The 20,617-nt window shown below is 38.1% G+C and overlaps 1 protein-coding gene across 1 annotated transcript in view; it reads right to left on the bottom strand.

Moving 5' to 3' along the window:
* HDAC9 (histone deacetylase 9) overlaps positions 1 to 20,617 on the bottom strand; it is an 814,141-nt gene that overhangs the window by 108,782 nt on the left and 684,742 nt on the right. Inside the window, exon 23 of the mRNA XM_084896713.1 lies at positions 7,720 to 7,838. Within this exon, the coding sequence (XP_084752839.1) occupies positions 7,720 to 7,838 (119 nt within the window). The remainder of the gene's footprint in view (positions 1 to 7,719; positions 7,839 to 20,617) is intronic.

The following is a 20,617-nucleotide window of genomic DNA, read 5'->3' as shown; positions in this document are numbered from 1 at the left end:
TAAGACACAGAAAAGTGAGTTTGTAGCCAATTGGAGCCAAACTGCAGACCAACTAACTCCAGATCCTGTGTCTTTTCTCTCTGTAACTAGTCCAGTGGTTCTCAAAGCGTGGTCCCTAGACCAGGAATAACAGCATCACCTGGGAACATAGAAATGCAAATTACAGGCCCAACTCCAGACCTAAGGAATCAGACATTCTAGGAGTGGGGACCAGTGAGGCCCCCAGGTGATGCTGATGACTGCTGGTTTGAAAACCACTGTGCTATACCATAGTGACTCTCCAGCCCATGAGAACAGAATAAGAAAAATGTCCTGTAAATGGACAGTATACATTCATTCCCTATATTTTCTTGATAACTTCATCAGCCACACATATGCTCAAAGATGATTCTTAGTCACACAGCTATAGTCCATGTGCTTATTAATGCACTGACCTATCCTATATAATAAAAGGCTAATATGAAAATTGTCCCCATGGGCAGTATTTCCACTGTTAGATGTGCGCTGACCACCGGGGGGCAGTGTGAAACATGGCAGGTGTTGGTGATGCAGCGCTGGCAGCAGGACTGCTGCAGGATGGTGGTGCAGGTGAGTGGGCAGCACCAGGCCAAGGCAGGTGCAACCAGGGGCCCCTATTGCCCTGCCCTTTGCCCCACGGATGGCAATCATCAGTGGTGGTGGGGGGCAGGGGACAGGCAAGGCTGGCAAGCAGGTGGCACCAGGCAAGGTGGGTGTGAGCAGGGGCCTCAATTGCCCCACTGGCCACCCCATAGATCAGCCCTAATCTCCAGCCAAGCCTATAGACCCTACCCGTGGATGAATTTATAAATTTTGTGCACTGGGCCTCTAACAATTTAATAAATTATTTGCCTGGCTCCGCTCGCCCCCTTTTTTTGTTTGATTTGTAAAACTGCAAACCAATTATTTTAGTTAGTGAGATCATCACAATAAAGAGTCAGAAACTATGGTCATGGAGATTTCAGCCAAGGAAGTACAATTTTTGTCTGAGCTAATAGCAAATGCACATTAAGGGGGACTCCACTATCTAAAATCTCTCCCTGGTGACGTTTTGCTTGCTTGTTTGTTTGTTTGTTTGTTTAAATTGTTATTTTAGCTTTTACTTTCTTAGGATTCCATTAAGTCATTGCAAGCCTTAGAAAAAAATAGAAAATGGAAATCTAAGCTACAATTTTAGTTACTGTTTTCGACTGGCATTTTTAAAACAATACTTCAAAAAGTAAATTACTGTATTTCTTTAAATCTAAGGTATCATCAAATACAGCCCAAAATAACTATGACAATTTTTAATATACCATTATAAAAATAAAAAGAGCATAGCTAATCCAGCAATAGAACGTCATCAAATGTAAGAGGCATCCCTTACAATTCAGACTTGTAGAAACAGGGAAAAGCGCCTTTTAGCATCAGTGAAACTCAGGACACATTGTGCTCTCCTGTTGCAGCTGGCATCCTCCCTCAGGGCAAACACTGCTTATGTATTTTCTTTTCAAAAGCAATGTTGATCTGGCCCCAGTTAGGGTTCAGTTATAGTAATTTTGCTCTTCAAAGTTAAGTAGTAGTCATCGTAGCCTAAGGATTGTTTCATGACATCAGTAACCAAGCAAGGCAGATGGAAAATATTCTTCTACAATTTGGTACCTGAGTTGTCATGCGGTGTAAGGAAACAGGCAATTGAGGGAGAAAATGAAGGTAGGGTGCCAGTAAAACGTGGAATACATCTTTTGGCTGTCATTTCAAAATCAAATCATTCCCAAATCTGAGCTTTGTTATTTTTTTAGATGCTCACATTTTCCCCCTTAAGCAGCTATGCTGCTTCTTTATGTTGGCCATTAGATGTACACAAGGTAACTATGCTGCATAGACATATTTATGTTCATAAACATAAATGTCCTGAAAATCCACTTCCTCCTGTTTTTGCAGGGGGCCTCCTCCTTGCTTCTGAGTAGAACAAAGTGGGTATGTGAAAATTTTGAGCCAGAGACTAAGTCCCTGACTGGTTCTTCTGTAGAATGCTCCATGACAAATAGCAAGTATGATCTGAGAACTGGTAATTTCTCACCTATATTTGGAAAGCTCTGCTGACCCTTTTGACTTGGAAAATTTCATTCAGATAAGTAATTTATTGAGAAAATTTTCCTCTTATTTTCTTCATTTTAGAATATACTTCTACAGTAGTTAAAAACTCACCCGGCCAGCATGGCTCAGGGGTTGAATGAGCCAGGTGGTCACCATTAGATTCCCAGTCCAGGCATATGCCCTGGTTGCAGGCTCAGTCCCCAGAATCATTGATTGGTGTGCAGGAGGCAGCTGATAAATGATTCTCTTTCATCCTTGATGTTTCTATCTGTCTCCCTCACCCTTCTTCTCTAAAATAAATAAAAATATATTTAAGGTCAAGAAAACAATCTTTAAGAGGTTGAGTGGCATTCCTGTTGTCATGGCAAGAGCCCATGCCAGGACTGTCACTGTCTACTGGATGACTAAACTGCTTTCATATCGGGGCATAGTGCCCTCCATATTAACTGATGGTAGCCAATCAAATTGGCTTTGAGTAGAAAGTCATCTTTTCAATTTAAATGTAATGCCCAAAATATCATTGAAGACGCCTTAAAATAACAATTTTTAATCTACTTGTCACATGATTTCTAGCCTATTTCCCCTCTTAATGTTTGGGTTAGACCGGAAGAATATTAATTAGTACAAACAAAATGTTCTCTGACAATTTTAATGGGAAAGAAGGGGTGTGATTTGCAGAGCATAAAATGGTCAAGTGCAGAGGAAAGATTTGAGGTGTGGGTGATTATGTTTGTGAGAGACAAGGTATAGGAGCTATAGTTTGAGGAGCAGTTAAGGAAGATAGAGGCATTCCTTCCTTCTTTAGCTACCTCCCTTCTATTGGCTACACACTGGAAGAGGAGCAGAAGCCCAACCTGACTTAAACAGCCATCAGGAGGTAACATTCAGGCAAGAGAAAACCTGTGAAGTGATGTTCACTTCAACATCTTTTATAATGGTGAAACCCAGAAACAACGATCCATTAATAGGCGGACAGATAAAATACCTAATAGTATCCATCCATAATGGCCTAATATAGAGAAAGTAGAAGGATATATTAATATTTCTGAGTGTATGTCAAAACAGAGATATTAAAAACAAAACAAACAAGTTCCATAAACTATATGTACAGAATAATAATTTAATACGTACCTTGTGCTACATTTGGAAAATTTGAAACCACACTCTCAAAAATAAATTTAATACTGCATGATGTGTGCGTGTGTGTGTGTGTGTGTGTGTGTGTGTGTGTGTGTGTTCTGGAAAAACACACAAATTGTGACATTATTTAGGAGGAGAAGGACTTAGAGGCAGAGATTTTTATTTCTTTTGTAAACAGAAGACTTGGAGTAAATATAATAAAAGTACCTAGCTGTTGCCAGTTCTAAATGGTAGAAATAATGAAGTTTGTTAGTACATCCATCCATCATTAGCAGCTGAAACAGACCAGCATAGCTTCATTTGTTTAACAAGGTTTATTTCTTGGCACCTATTTGTTGACTGGTTTAGCACTTAAACTTTTTAGGGATTTATTTTCAGAGGATTGGCTAACATAGGAATTTGTGTTACTAGGAGTACTAGTAACTTGCAGCTAAGTAGGAATTCATTTGTACATGTATCTGCCCCACAATGATGCTCTCTCCCAGTCAGACACTCACAGGGATGAAGGGAAGAAGAGGATCACTAAAGAGGATAAACCATTCTATCAAGGAGGAGATGCTAATGCAAGACTCTAAGATGTGTTATTTGATATTTTCCGCAACTATTAGCAGCTATTCTTTGTCAAAACCCCACTTGTGCATTTGCCGAGGGAAATGGTTTCTATCTCAAGAACTGTAAACTACTTCATGTTTATTAAAGAACAATGTTTTGTAATCAGATGTTGCTGTCACCTTACAGTGACTTTTGCTTATTTCAAAGAAATGAAAATATTTATTCACATGATAAAAACAATTTGCACATATAAATTCACTACCTGAAGCCAATAAAAGTGCAGAATATGTAAGTGTGTTGAAAAGGAAGAAAAATATGTATTTTTTGTAAAATAAATTTGAACTAAAGAACCTTTATTATATTTTTCAATGATGACAACACATTAAAGCCAGGGGGTGCTGCAATATGGTGAATCAATTTTATGCAATTTTTTTGTTTGAACATGGCACTCAGTTGTCATGCCAACCTTCTTAAACTGTAACTGGAAGGTAATCAGATGGAAATGAGAGTATTTTAAAAGAGAAACTGGTAACTTCAAGGTAAATTTTGAGATGGGGCTTATGGTAGGACACAAAGAGACTTATTCCTTTCAGCTTGAGCCTGCATCCATGTGGTTAATGGCAAGAACACCTACTATTTCAAACATTTAATTCAGATAATGTAATTAAACTTTATTAGAAAAAAACCCTGAATATTTTTGTTGTAGTTTCAAAGAAAACAGTTAATATGCAAAGAAATGAGAAAAGAAAGAAAAAAAATTATACTAGCCAATAAAAATAGTACTAGTTAAACCACCACTATATTTGGGCTGAAATTTCTGTCATAGTCTCAAGCAATTCTTTAAAAACAATATTAGGTAGCTAATTAGATGTTTAAAAACAAAACCATTAGTTGTTTTGACTCATTTATCCTTTCCTTTCTGAATATCAAACAAAATTATTTAAAAATATTTAATGTTCTGCCGAAACCAGTTTGGCTCAGTGGATGAGCGTCGGCCTGCGGACTGAAAGGTCCCAGGTTAATTCCGGTCGAGGGCATCTACATTGGTTGTGGGCACATCCCCGGTAGGGGGTGTGCAGGAGGCAGCTGATTCTCTCTCATCGGTGTTTCTAACTCTCTATCCCTCTCCCTTCCTCTCTGTAAAAATTCAATAATATATATATATATATATATATATATATATATATATATATATATATATTAAAAAAATATTTAATGTTCTAAGACAATAACATTTTAGCATCTCTGCCATGATCACAAAACCACTCTTTAAAGTCCTTGAACATTCTACTTGGGACAAGGAAGAGGTTTATATCAGAATGGGAAAACATTAGGAGGAATTTGCTTCTATAATTTCCACCTACTTTTAGGTTAAGCCCATTTCTAGTCTCATTTTGGGAAGATGGCTTCTGGCATGGGACAATGAAGGCCCGGCATTAATGGTCTGTGCAGAACTTTCAAACCAAAGCAATATAAATGCATCTGCCAGGTGCTAGAAATTGAACAAAGCGACCCAGAGAGAGCTATTTGGGGAATAAGGATACAGTTATCCAGCAAGGCTAACCTCTGCCCAGTTAATGTGGCAGGATCTCTAGAAAACACAGCTGGCAAACTCAGGCCTGCAGGAGATGACATATACAAACAGTTGCCCAGATGTTATGCTCTGTTGTTTTTTTCTTTAAGTATCAAAAGGCTAGTTAGTGTCTATCACAGACTGTGCTAAGTGCCTTAACACCAAAATGGCCTCTCTACTGTGCATCCAATTTCTCTATTCTCATGCATTTTAGGAAACGTTTTATCTTTAGTGAAAAAATCCAGTAAGAGTCTTATGCAATTTTACCTAACTAAAAATTCAGGATAAGCACTTTGGTTTTGCCCCCAATATTTCAGATGATAATATAAATTAGGTTTCTCATCTATAAAATATGTGAACTGTTTTTAGATAACCTTGACTAAAACCCCTTGGGTTCTAAGATTTCCTCTCCTCATTGCATATTTTTCCTTATTAATTACAGGTTCTCATGAAAGGGCTAGTTATTAAATCACTTAAAATGTATGTCTGTTTTTTGTTTTTTTAGCAAAATATCACCTCGTAAGGATGCACATAGCCTGTTGACTAGAAAAACATAGAAGGGAAGAATTAGGTAAGGAGTGGTGGGAGGGTGGGGAGATCATAGACAATCGTATCATGGCATAGAAAGCAATGACCAATGTTTCCAAAATGGATAAAGACACAACATAAGGAAGGTCTTGATACGCTGTACTGAGGGTAACAAGAAGTAAAAGACGTGTTTCTTATGTCTATGACCAAAAGGAATCACGCTGCTATTACTTGGTATTCTACCTTCCAAGATGACATTTGATATTTGAACTGGACTTGGCAACAACAGCAACAACAAAACCATAATGAACAAACAAGCAAGCAAACAAAAAGATTAATGCCTTCTAGCTAGTCATGAGAAGTGGACTTGCTACCACTTGCTTTCTTGGCAGGGAGAAAGACCCAAATTCATATATTCGTCTGATACTTCTCACTTCTGAGGGAGATTCTTGGATTTAATAACAAGGAACACCTTTTCTGGATTTCCATCATTGTTCCATGTGTTTTCTGTTGTTTGGGTTTACCTCAATTGGGGGTAAAAGCTCTTATTTTCCTTTATTTAGACTAAACTATTCACCAATCTTGACTCAAAGGAGATTTAACTCTAGTGGAAAGACTAACTTCTGTTTGAGTGGAATTCCAGAAATAAAATTAAAGGGTTATAAAGGCATTTGATTTTACTAAACACCTCTCTGTTAAACTGTACAAAAATTGTAAATTATTATATTTTGTCTGTGTTTGTGGAGTTGCTTCTTTTAGTATGTTTTCAATAGACAATGAGGCACTAAGAACCCTGGCTAATGAATAGGCTTTAAAAATAGCTACTACCTAACAATGTTACAGGAACAATTAGAGTGCAGAAAACTCTCTCACATGAGATGCCAACTGAAAACAAAGGTTGGCATGATGCTGGTTCTTTCGTTCATGTCCAATTAATTAAACATGCTCTCTCCAAATTCATCCCTCTCACTTCACACTATTTGGATTGTTATTTGATTTGTTTGTTTTCATTTCCCCCCAACCCACTAAAAAAACCCACAACGATGGATCTTATTCTCTGTGTAATTTTTCTTTCCCCTTCTATTCTTAATAGCTATCCAGAGTGCTAGCAAACATTTGTATGCATGGACTATGCATATGTCTTGCTTTCTCATTCAGAGAACAAGGAAATAATTCTTCAAAATAGACTCTTTCTAGCCAAATTACATTGTCACATCAATCAAAAACAACAAAACACAAAATTCATTTGTTCATTTGGTAGCTAGTTGCTAAAAAACACAGCTAAACATTTAATCTTTACAACACAACAGAAGACCCCGAGCATTGCCCATGGGCATGAACAGAGTTTGTGAGCTCTGGAAACCACATTTTCAATTCAAAACCAAAGAGCATAGCATTATTGGGAAATAGCCTTTTTTTTTTTTTTTTTTTAACTTCCATGTACAATGGAATAAAAACAGTTACTTCTATTCTCATTGTAAAAAGTCCAGTAGCTTTTCTAGACTCATGACCTTTTAGGTCATTCAACATATTTAAAACAGAAGCTCTATCACTTCTGCCTTTATAAGGCAACACAGGACTCCTGAAAAACATAAAGGTTCTGAATGGTCCCCCCAAGTCCACCAAAGGAATCAAATTAACTTTGTTTTTCTTAAAGGCCAATTTCCACAAAGAGCTGAATCTGACAGAGCAGTAAACACCATCTGAATCATTTTCAACAGTCTCAGGTCTCACCTAACTTTATTAGACACGCAAAAGGTGCTATTTTAAAGACCTAAGAGATGTTATTACATCATAGCATTTCATGAAGCCCTAAAGGATCTACTTACATTTTGCTGTCACTTTGTATCCCCCCAGAGGAGGGGCGTGGCCTTCTACGGCATCAAATCCAGCGGAAACTAGGACCATGTCTGGATCAAACTCTTTGGCCACAGGCATCACTACAGTCCTGCGCAATAAAAAGGCAGCCAGTTACACATGGGAATGGCGGATACCTTTAAAATTTTTGCAGTGAAAAAGACTTGGCACAATCTCAAGAACTTCCCAAAAATAAAGAAAGCGGGAAAGGAAAATGCTATTTGCAATGGATCAAAAGTTTATCATTTTCTTAAAACCAAATCAGTTATTTTAGCATCCCAATTTGTCTTTTTTTCTTTCATCTTTGTTTCTTCAAATAAAAAAAAAATTGCTTTGCAGGTACATTCTCAAGCCCATCATTTCACATGCACATCTGTGGCTGTTTTATCCCACTGCCTGCCTATAAAACACCGCTTCTTCCAGGGGAGTGACTAATGTTTCACGGAGGAAAGCTGAAGCATCAGTGAAATGGGGCTTACTCCAGTTAATGAGAACTTGGTGTAAATTTGAACTATAAATTTTTTTGGGGGGAAATGTTGCTTTTTCAACTAAAAAAAAAATTAAATACTTGTCATGGTAGGGGGTGACTCTTGCAAAGTAAAAACATGAAATTCTTTTAATAGATTCCAGACCATAATGTTAAGTAGTCCTAGGTCAGAGACACCAGGCATGTGGCAGTCTCATCCATGACAGCAGCCCCACTGGCCCCACTTCTTCAGCCTTCAGATTCACCTCTTCTGCCTTCTCAGGCCTCCCTAGTCCCTTTCTCCTCAGTGCTGGGTTTAAGAGAGAATGCCTGATGAATGCAACTAGGTTTTATAAAATCTAAACATTTTCTGAATGAAGACCATCCATAGAATTCAAATTTTCAAAACAGTTTAATAAAATGGGAAAACTAGAGAGCCCAGGAAATTTAAAAAGCAGTAATGTATCGATTGTGTTTAGGAGAAAGGACTAAACCAAATATTAAAATAATTATTCTTGAGTAGTGACATAATTTTTAAATTTTTTATACTTGCAAATTTCTAATAATATCAGATCGATAGTTTATATGTTTTGCCTGTAAACAGAAGGTGAAGTTACAAAATAAAAACTACTTATTTGAAACTTACCTAGATGGATAAAATGTTTTTCATAAGTCCACTACCATTATCTATACTAATAAAAGTCTAGGTGGTGTCTCGCCCTCATGTCATCACAAGATGGCCACCCCCATGTCATCACAAGATGGCTGGCAGGGGAGGGCAGTTGGGTGTGACAAGCCAGCAGGGGAGGGCAGTTGGAAGTGACCAGGCTGGCAGAGGAGGGTAGTTGGGGGCCATCAGGCTGGCAGGCAAGGGCAGTTGGAGGTGACTGGGCTAGCAGGCAAGGGAAGTTGGTGATGATTGGGCCACCAGGAAAGGGCAGTTGGGGGAGAGCAGATCAGCAGAGGAGGGCAGTTGGGGGTGATTGGGCAGGCAGGGGAGCAGTCAGCCATCAATCAGGGTGGCAGGGGAGCAGTCAGCCATCAATCTGGGTGGCAGGGGAGTAGTTGGCGGTGATCGGGTAGACAGGCAAAAGTGGTTAGGGACACTCAGGCAGGTAGGCAGGCAAGCAGTTAGGAGCCAGCAGTCCCGGATTGTGAGAGGAATGTTCAGCAGGCAGTCAGACATTCCCGGAGGGGCCCCAGATTGGAGAGGGTGCTGGCTGGGCTGAGGGATATCCCCCCAGTGCATGCACTTCGTGCACCAGACCTCTAGTAAAAATATAAAAGCTCAATCCTTCAAACCATAGATGTGCATGTAAGTGACTTCTGTGGAAGTCCTTCTAACAATTGGAAAGCACTTATGAAATGAAACCTTCCCTGGAAAAAAAGCAAGTATAGTGAAGGAAATGAGAGGCAGGACTGAATATAAGAAGTTAAAGAAATGCTAGTTGGCTAAGGAGCCCAGGAGTACATCCCAACACCTTCATCGCCTTTCCTCTGAGCCAGTAACCAGTGTTTATTCTAGGCAAATTAACCAGAGACTCTCACTTAAGAAACGGATGTGTCTGAACAAAGCCAAGACTTCTAATGTGGATATTGTTGCCCCAAATACAGTCTTCTTTATTGATCATGTAAGGAGATTCAGAGACTATGAGCCATCTTCAGGAATGCTCACTCCAAAGTTGGGTTTGGCCGTCCACATGCTCTATCCCACACCAGTTGACATGAGCTCCCAACTGACCCATTTACACAACCACAGGGAAAAATGACACCAGTTACTACTTTCATAAATATTCACATCAAAGCAGAAATTTCCCAGCATATAAGGAGAGCCAGTAGTATGAAGAAAAAGGAAAGATTAAAATAAACATAAATATAAACAACTTTAGGAAAACAGAGATAATTCAGGCAACAGAAATAAAAATCTTAAAGAGATTCAAGGAAAAATTTTTATTTTTAAAACACAGACATGCTGTTATGAAAAAGAACAAAGAACAAAGAAAGCACTTTGAGATAAAAACTACAACTGCATAAGCTAATAGAAGGTCTGAAAAAATAAAATTGAAGTAATCCCTCTTAAAAGGAAACAAATGAATAAACTGTATAAGAGGGAAAATATGAGACAGAGGAAGTCCTATATTTGATTAATAGGGTCTTTGAGAATGCTGAGAAAAGCGAATGATAGTAAATAATCTTTAGAAACTGAAAAATAATTCAAGTCTACAGATCTGATTAGTCCAACCAATGCAAAGCTCTGTATATAAAAACGTATACATACTTAGACATAATCTAATAAGACTTAAAATCCCCAGAGATCCTTACAAAAGAAAAAAGTCACCCTCAAAAGAGACGAAAAATGAGATTGACATCCAAGTCCAATCATTAACACTGAATATCCCCACATTGTGAGGGAAAATTATTTTAAAACTTTAATTCTACTGCCAGCCATTACATACTAGCAATCAAGTATGTTACTTACATAGAAAATACTTTAAAATATTTAAGGACTCAGAAATTTAATTCCAAATCACTCTCCCTGAATAATTTCCTTGAAAATGTACTTCTGCCACTAAGGAAGGAAATCAAAGAGACAGAGAGGCACAGGACCAACGTAGTGAACAGACCATAGGAGAGCGATAAAGAGGGTCCACTGATGATTTGTATATGTATCTATTTGCTAGTAAACAGATGATGGAAGCAATGATAAAGGCACATATGCCTTGCCATCATCACCTGCCCTCTGGAAATTCTGTCATGCTGTCAACCTTTCCCCTCTTCCCCACAAATCATCTTCCAGGTGAGACTCATTCTAGAGGGTACAATGGAATTATAAAAACAAAGGGAGACAAAAATACTACATGACTACTACTAATAAAAGGAGACATCGGTCATGTAACCAGACACTAAACACTGTAAGGAGAAAAGGATCCCATTCTGGATTTCATTCCAATAAATGTGATTCTGACTTGAAACCTCCCTAGTTAGAATCGGGTCTTTAGATTTCTTTCATCTAGTTCAGTGTTTCCCAACCTTCTCTCATGATGAGAATCACCTGGTGGAGTTGTTAAAACACAGATCCCTGAATCCCAACTAAGAAGTGCTAAACTAGAATTTTTGGGAACATATAGGTAAAATTGTATACTTAACTAGTGCTCTAAGACAGATTTTATATACAGAGCACTGTATAGTGCTCTAAGACAGATTTTATATACAGAGCACTAAGTTAGGTATGCAATTTTACCTATATGTTCCCAAAAATTCTAGTTTAGCACTTCTTAGTTGGGATTCAGGGATCTGTGTTTTAACAACTCCACCAGGTGATTCTCATCATGAGAGAAGGTTGGGAAACACTGATCTAGTTAACGGACAAAGAATTGGCTGCACTGAGTCATGTGTTGTGCTTCAGCACCATGACTCCCCTTGGTGTGCACTGAGTGCACAGTGTAGGATGTTACTCGATCATTGGGTATGCTCAGTGCAGGGGAGGGCTGCTCTGGCTAGAAGGCATTTTAAAGCACATGAAAGCATTATTACCCAGTGAGTAACTCAACAACATCCTAGTTTTCATTCAGAACTCATTCACGAGCTCCTGTTAAGTGAGATGATGCCATTGGGATGATGCCAGGATTCAAAGATATGAATAAGTGGTAGCTCTGCCCTCAAAAAGTCCATAACTGAGAAGAATGTGCCAATGGAAAGCCAGTTTGTTAGACTTTGGACTTCATTCTGAATAAGAAGGGAAACAGGGTGGTTTGACAATCCAATGATGGGATCAGATATAGATCATTTCTGTCCTCATCAATTAAGCGATGCATTTGGAAGTATCCTTTAGAATTCCCAGGTCTTTTTGACTTCTGAGACAACAGATTCTGAATCCCAACATAATGTATAATGGCATATTATAATCATGCAAATATGGATTATAGGCGAAAAGCCAAGCCTATATTTTTCTTTATAGCTTAATTGCATACCATTGCTGAAAAGTATATTGTAAAATTGCACATTTGTAAATGGCACAGGACTTCTGTTCTTTTTAGATTTTTCTAAAAAAGACACATTACAGCAGGCACACTTTCTCATCCATGTGTACAGGCTGTGCATGCAGTGCAGAAGGATGCTCCCAAGGGAAACCCTTTCTGATGGTTCCCGCTTGGCCAAGTGGTGGAGGCAACACCTCAAAGAGCTGCCACTAAGCAGACTCCAGGGAATGGTTGTGTGGCTGTGGCTGCTGGCGATTCATGTTGCCCCCAGGATTGTACTCACCACTGGACCAGTCCCCTTCTGGGGAAGCACTGAAGGAAGGCATACAGAAGTGGGTCAGCACTGAGAAACACATTGATTGGTTGCCTCCTGCATGAGCTGACTAGGGCCCAGGCCAGGGAAGAATCTCAATCAAAGTACGTGCCCTTGACTGGAATTGAACCTGGGACCCTTTGGTCTGCTTGCTGGCTGAGACTCTATCCACAGAGCCAAACTGGCTAGGGCTATCTATAATAATAAAAACAGAATAATATGCTAATTAGACTGAACAGCTAGAAGTCATTCCCGACATCCTTCTGGAAGAAGCCGCAGCAGCAGGGGCCCAGGCAGAAGTGGTTAGGGTGATCAGGCAGGCAAGCAAGCAATTAGGGGTGATAAGGCAGGCATGCAGAGTGGTTACAGGCAATAAGGCATGAAGGCAGAGTGGTTAGGGACGATAAGGCAGGCAGGTGAGCAGTTAGGGGCAATGAGGCAGGCAGGCGGAAGCAGTTAGGGATGATCAGGCAGGCAGGTGAGCAGTTAGGGGTATCAGATAGACAGGCAAGCAGGTAGGGGCTATGAGGCAGGCAAGCAGACAGTCAGACGAACGGTTAGGAACCAGAGGTCCCAGATTGTGAGAGGGATGTTCGACTGCTAGTTTAGGCTCAATCCCCACCCCATCCCCATGCACAAATTTTGTGCAGCAGGCCTTTAGGTTCATTATATAATGTTTTGTCTACTTTCCTCTCCTGTGTTTACATGCTTCTTTGTCTCTATAATTCTGCTCAATATTAATTTCCTCTTATCTCAACATATTTTTGTTCACTGATTTAGATATGTTCTGTGTCTAGTTCTTTTGCATTTGTGCAAATCAAACATTAGACTAGGAACTCTATCTGGACAAAGGGCATTATTTTTCGATCATCTTACGTTGAAGAACATTGGAACACGTGTGAAAGGGAGCGAGAGGGGGGAATGTGGGGTTTCTCCAAAAGCTTGTGAAAAAAGGAACCAAATTCTGCAGCACCTGCCACTGAGTTCCATCTCAAAAACTGAATTTTCTGGCCTCGGTTTTGACTGCAGAAAGATCAAAGGATTCCAACTCAAGATGCCGGGTTCTGGTTCTTGGCACTGCTCCTAAATGTATGATCTTAGTAAATTCTCTTCCCTCAACTATCAGTTTCCTTAACTATAAAACAGGGTGGTAGAGGGATTCATCTGGATGGCCTCTAAAGTCATAAGCAACTCCCACAAAATATGATTTTTTTTTAATGTCTCAGAGCTAAGATATCAAAGGGATCTTTTTTTTTCTTATTATTATTCTCTTTCTCTTATATCTGATTAAAAAAAAAAGTCATCACCTGGGGGTTGGGGGGTTGAAGGTGGTCTAAAGGTATACAAGCTTCCAGTTGTAAGTTCTGGGGATGTCATGTACACCATGATGACTCTAGTTAACAATACTCTATTGAATGTTTGAAATTTGTTAAAAGTAAATCTTAGATGCCTCACCACAAGGACAAAAAAATTATCACCTTAAAAAAAAAAAAAAGCCCTAGCCAGTATTGCTCAGTGGCTAGAGCATCGGCCTGTGGACTGAAAAGTCCTGGGTTCAATTCCAGTCAAGGGCAAATGCATGGGTTTATGAGCTTGATCCCCAGCAAGGGGAACTCAGGAGGCAGCCAATCATTCTCTCTCATCATTGATGTTTCTTTCTCTCCCCTTCCCTTCCCTGAAATCAATAAAAATATATTTTTAAAAAAGGTGTCAACTTGTGAGGTGACTGATACTAACTAATCTTATTGCTATAATCAATTTGCAATACATGGTTTAGCAAAAGTACGTTAACAGTTGTGAGTATGCAAAACAGTTTATTCTTGTATTATTATTTACTAGAGGCCCAGTGCATGGATTGGTGCAACAGTGGGGTCTCTCTGCCTAGCCTGTAAGGATCAGGTGAAACTGGCTCTCCGACATCCTCTGAGGGTTCTGGATTGCAAGAGGGCACAGGCCAGGCTGAGGGATCCACCAGTGCATGATTGGGGCCAGGGAGAGACCTTGGGAGGGCTCCAGGGCATGTCCGGCCCATCTTGCCCAGTCCTGATAGGTCAGACTCCTGCAACAAGCTAACCTATTGGTCAGAGCAGCTGCCCCCTGGTGGTCAGTGCACACTGTAGTGATTGGTCGAATGGTCACTTAGCATAATAGGCTTTTATTATATAAGATTAATTAGTGTATTATTTTTCATATGAACAACTGTAAACCTACTTTTACACCAACCTGTATTTACTTATATCAAATCATTATGTTTTGCACTTTAAACATTAAAAAGTTATATATCAATTATATCTCAATATACTATTAAAAAAAAAAAAAACATTGCCTGAAGCTCATTTTTTTTTAAACCTTTATTGTTGAAAGTATTGTATATGTCCCTTATGCCCCTCCCCGCCATTGACCTCTCCCTGCCCTCTACCGCAGGCCTTCACTACGCTATTGTCTGTGACTATGGCTTATGCATATATGCATATGAGTTCATTGGTTGATCATTTCTGATCAAAATCTTTATTACATACTCATTGACTTCATATTATCTTTTCTGACTTCAATTCTAAGTATGTTTTTCCTTTGATGACTGGGGACTCTAGAGTCAAATGCAAATCACTCTAAGAACAAAGCATTTATTCCTAGGGCAGAATAAACATTTTTAAAGAGACTGGAGTTCTCAGTATGAATTTATTTAGTTTATATTATTATTTTGCTACATTAAAATGCTGATTATAGTATTCTATGTTTTTTTTAAAGAATGAACCCTTGCTGAGGATAAGGAAACTATGTACAAACCACATACTTTAAAATTTAAATAATAATAGGTCTAAGGTATAATTATATTGCTAAATGTGTGTATATCTTAATACCACACAATATATGCTAGGAACATGTACCTTAATTAAATAGCTATGTATTGTATATATACATATATGAATATAATATCTAATAATATATACATTCATAGTATATAAAGTTCATTCTTTTAATAAGAGTTTAAAATACGACATTTAGTAAGTTTATTTTGCTTTAGAACGTTAAAATGTCATTGCTAATTTTAGAACTCTGTCATTTAAGAAGAATGAATCCTTGAAGGGACTAAGGGACTTTCCTTGCCTAAGATGTGTCATATGGCCAGTAACAATTCTGACTAATTCAAAGTTATTACTCAATGTGTCTGTGAGCTGAGAGCTGGGAGTAAAACTTTCTCAACAATAACTCTTCCTGGCTTTTGGGATGTTGTCAGTGAGTGTCATACTGTATTTATATTATTATATTTGCTGTTCCTCTGAATGTGTAATGATGCTGGCTTTCTATGCAGACTCCACTTAAGTACAGCAAGCTGAGAAAAATTCTAAGATTGCTAGCCTATCAAAACCAATAAAGTGATCTTCTGTAACTACCATAAATAAATACAGTGGTAACAAAATTAATAGACTTCGCTTTTGTTGAACTCTATTTTGAAATTTAGTATAGAAAAATTAACAAACCAAAATCAGGAAACTCTGAGACAGGCTTAATTTAGAGTTTTTAGAAGTTACTCAAAAGTTTATATTAAAATTTTATTGAAATGAATATTCTTTACTTTGCAATATAGAATGAAATGTATAAATTATTATATATGTCCATTTCCAATCATTATTTTATGAAAGTACATAAATATCATGCATTTCAATGTGCCAAAAATGTGGCTATAATTTTGCAACAGTGGTTTTCAAAAAATATTTTATTATGATTCCAAATGTGAGTCCAGTAACTTACAGATGGTCTTCTGTCTTTGGTTTCAAAAGTATTGCTAAATTATTTATTCCAAATTTGCAACAACAACAAAAAAGTGAGGTCTGGAAAAGAACAATTGGTCTGCCACCATCCAATTAAAGGACTGAGTCATAGGTAACCTCCACTGAGGCAAAGGAGGAAGGACTAAAGTCTTCTCCAAGGTTACACACCACTGATTCCTTCTTAAACCCCTTCAAAATGCCTGCAACGCCCCAAGTAGAATGCATTTTTCTTGGTGGTTACAATGAACAGCTATGGAGATGCTAGTCCCATAACATTTTAAACTCAACTTATCTTACCCATATTTCATTACTTCTCTCATCCTTTCTTCTTTCCTCCTTTCTTTTCTCCCCTCTTCCTTCTCTTTCCTTTACTAATTTTCTAATTTCTCTCTCTTTATAGAACAATACATTCTTCAAGGATATGAAAATAACTTAAGAAGACTTTGGAAAACTTTCACACAAGCCAGCTCACAAAATTTTCAATTTTGTCTCCTTATGTGAAAACCAACTGGATAATTAAGGAAGGAAGTATATTCAAAGAACTACATAATCCACATATCCAGGAGGAGAGGCAGAACAAGCCCCTGCAACATGTCTCTTTCCAAATCTTTGTTTATTTTTGTTTCTACGGCAACCTTGTGATTGTAAAACACTGCTATAATGAGTAGAAAAGAGAACACCAATGACAGCAAAATGCTCTTGTAACTGAAATAGCAGAGAATTGTTTAGAGAATTCAGAAAGACTGACTTTTTTTTTAATGGGCTCAGAACAGGACTATGTCTACCTAAGTCAATAGTAAATTTCTCCTCCAAAGGGACAATAAGATGCTTATGACACATGCGCTTTGGAAACTTAATTATGTGCCCATTTCTTATTATTTTCTTTATCCAAAAAATCCCTGAGGAGATTTTATTACCATCAAATCAGTCATAGGGATTTCTCTGCTTCGGTGGGGTGCAATGGAGAACTTAGTACACATATTGCATTTCCCATCACCCTAGGAGCACAGAATATTCTTTCTGTAAAGTTTCAAATGGGCCTCTCTTTGGTCTTTGCACAAGTGATTGCATTCCATAAAATATTATTGCATGAAGCCAAGGGATCCTGGTTAAAAATTAAACTCAGTATCCCAATAAAATTCAATCTAGAATATATATTCACACACACACACACACACACACACACACACACACTTTAAAGAGAATGTTAGCCATTATATTTATTCTCAAAAGAAGAGAAGATGGAGCTTTGTAGGCATAAAAAGAAGGAAAAAGAAAGGTCAAACTTTACTGTAAGTAAATGTTCTGTGGTTTATAAAATTTACAAAATAAATTACAGCATGACATCCTTTTCAAGGAACTGTTTGTGTCTTTGGAAAAAGTGTGTATTATTTTTGGTCAACTGCACCTTTTGATGTGGCCTTTCTGAGGGAGACGGCATCATCAAGATTTTTTTCCTTTTAATTGCATAAAAATATGAGACAAACAAGACAAAAGGCAAGCTCATTTAGTAATTTAAACCCGTAAGACTATCCATAAAGAGACCGAGAAGGAAGAAAGAACTTGGAGCTGAATGAAATCTGAATTGCAGACAGGGTACCTCCTCCATCAGGAGACCAGCCCCAAATCAAGTTTTCATTTTATTCTCATCTAAGATGACAGGCGAGTAGGATTAGTCCCAAAGCTAAGGAAATAATCCATGTATGTTGGAGGCAAGCTAATTATTTTCTTCTAGTAACAATACAATACAATTATCAACCATTTGACAATGTGCCATATGCCAAGCATGGAGTTAGACAGTTTATACACTATCTCTAATTCTAAAATGCCTACAACATATCTGAAATTATGTATTCTGATATCCCATTTTAACTGAGACTCAAGTTAGCTAAAAAATTTTGTCAAGTTCATTCAGCAAGTAACTGGCATGAATTGGGATTCAACCCAGATTTCTCTGAATCCAAAGACTAGTTTTTCACAAAGGTAACAATTTCACTGCATCATTGGATGACAAACCAATGTTCCAAAATGCTTTATTCTGTGAGGAAATGGAGGAATATCACTATGTGTCAAACTAGTCACTTCAATGTTCCTGTGAGTTAGAAAGGAAGCAGGGATGCTATGCCTCACTTTATAAGAGACTGGAGAAATGAGACTGGCTATGAACATTTATTCTGCAGGAACTTATTTCAAGGCACAATTCCAACCACAATGTTCATTCCACTAAGGAGCATGGACTTTCCATGGTGTCCAGGCACTGAAATTGGTATTTACTCTTTAAGTAGTTATGACAAACATATAACATACTGCAAATAAGTTAGTTAGACTATGGATTGTCAGTTGAATTAGCACCAAAAAAAAACCAAAACAAAACAAAACAAAAAAACAACCCCCTCCCCACACACACACAAACAAGAAAAAACCCCACAACAACAACAACAAAACACCTAACTACACTCAAACATTCCACATAAGGGTAAAAATATGTTGATCATATCCATTTTCCAAAAGTCTGGTCCCATATACACAAAGAGCTAGCTATGTGACTATTTTATAAAACTTGGATGTCATGGTGGCACATGGATGCTGCTGTAGGGATACATTGACATTCCAAATGAGCATCAGAATACTTGGCAGAAACAGAGATTCCAGAGGATAAAAAGCTTGAAGACTAATCTTCCTTTGTGCATGCATGTTTGTCTTACAACCAAATCATCTTCTATAATCATCTGAACAGCAGCTCTGCACCCTCATGTCAAAAAGATTTAGGTTGACTTTAAAAACCTTTCCAATAGACAGAAGTGCTCCAGCCATGAAGACAGAAGAGACACAATTCAGAGATGGAAGATGCTGACGACGCCTCAGCATACCAGCAGACAGCAGCTGTGGGTTGCTGAAGGATGCCTAGGACCAAACCAGAGACAGGCGGACCTGCATTACCACCATTTGTCCACCAACCAGATCTGAAATATCATGGCTGGCATGTACACATAAGGAACTATCTGGCATTGAAATTGGGACGCAAAAGAACTGTTGGCCCAGAAAGGAACTCACTATAGACTGATTCATTCAGCATAACCATTATGGCTTGTTGCAGTTTAGGTTCTTACAAGGGTATTTCTTGGATCACATGATCTCACACATCTAGAGGAAATAATGAACAACACAAACAGACCCAGAGAAAGAGAACCAGCGATCAGACTCTCAAACCTCAGAGGGAAAGTAAGGGGGGATGGGAGTAAGGGGAAGAGATCAACCAAAGGACTTGTGTGCATACATATGGGCCTAGCCAGTGGCCATGGACAATGGGGGGATGGGGGTGGGGCATATCTAGGGAGGGGTTTGGGATGGAAATGGGGGAATAAGGACAATTATGTGAGACCATAATCAATAATATAAAAAAAAACCTTTCCAGAAGCAGATATTCTATAAATATTTTCAAATTGATTTGTGTACATCATATTCCTGTTGGAAAACAAAGCTGAAGCTGACTCTGACAGTTTTCTTATTCATAGGTTTATTCATTCATTTATCCACCAAGTATTCATTAAGCATCTACAATGTACCTCATTGCCAGCTGGACTTTATACTATTGTGACAGATTCCCATACTTAAGGCGCTCACATGGCATATGTGAAATAGATCTACTAATAAAAAATTTCTCCCAGTTCAAAGTGATGTTCTCTAATACTTATATGGATTTTCTTACTCCCATTTCAAAAGAAGTACATATATATATAATTGTTCCTAGGGAATAGAGGAAAGCTTTATAGACAAAATTATACTTGAGTTGGATGCTTATACAGTAACTCAGGGGCTTCGAAATTCTCAAAATACAAGCAACAACAAAATTTTCACTTTGTAAACCAACACATTCTCTCTCCTTCTTTCTCCATTCCTTTTTCTCATACACACTAAAACATCCTTAATGAAACAATACTTACAGCATTACATTTTCTATTATATTCCACTCCCCATTTCAAAAGATCCAGTCTTGAATAATAAGTTGATTTCATAACATTTTAATGAAGGGCAACTCAGAGTTAAAAAAATACTAGGTAGTTTAAAAAAAAAGAGAATCAAGTTATCCATTTGATGAAAATTCCAGACAAAGGGTGGTGAGGAGACTGCAGCATGCTCAGCTGTCTGCTCATAGCAATGACCAAACAGCAAAATGCATTCTGACTTTTAGGGTTAGTTTAGGAAATGAATTTTGATTTTTCAGGGTTAGTTTAGGGGTTAGAGTCAAAATCTAACCAGTTCCTCCTCGTTTTGGGGGCGCTGTAAACATTTAGCTTGGGCCTATGATGCACTATACCTCAGGACCAAAGTATTATA

The sequence above is a fragment of the Pipistrellus hanaki genome (assembly GCF_964339955.1).
Source record: "Pipistrellus hanaki genome assembly, chromosome: 10".
In the NCBI taxonomy this organism is placed as follows: Eukaryota; Metazoa; Chordata; class Mammalia; order Chiroptera; family Vespertilionidae; genus Pipistrellus; species Pipistrellus hanaki.
This window is presented reverse-complemented; position numbering and strand designations above follow the sequence as displayed.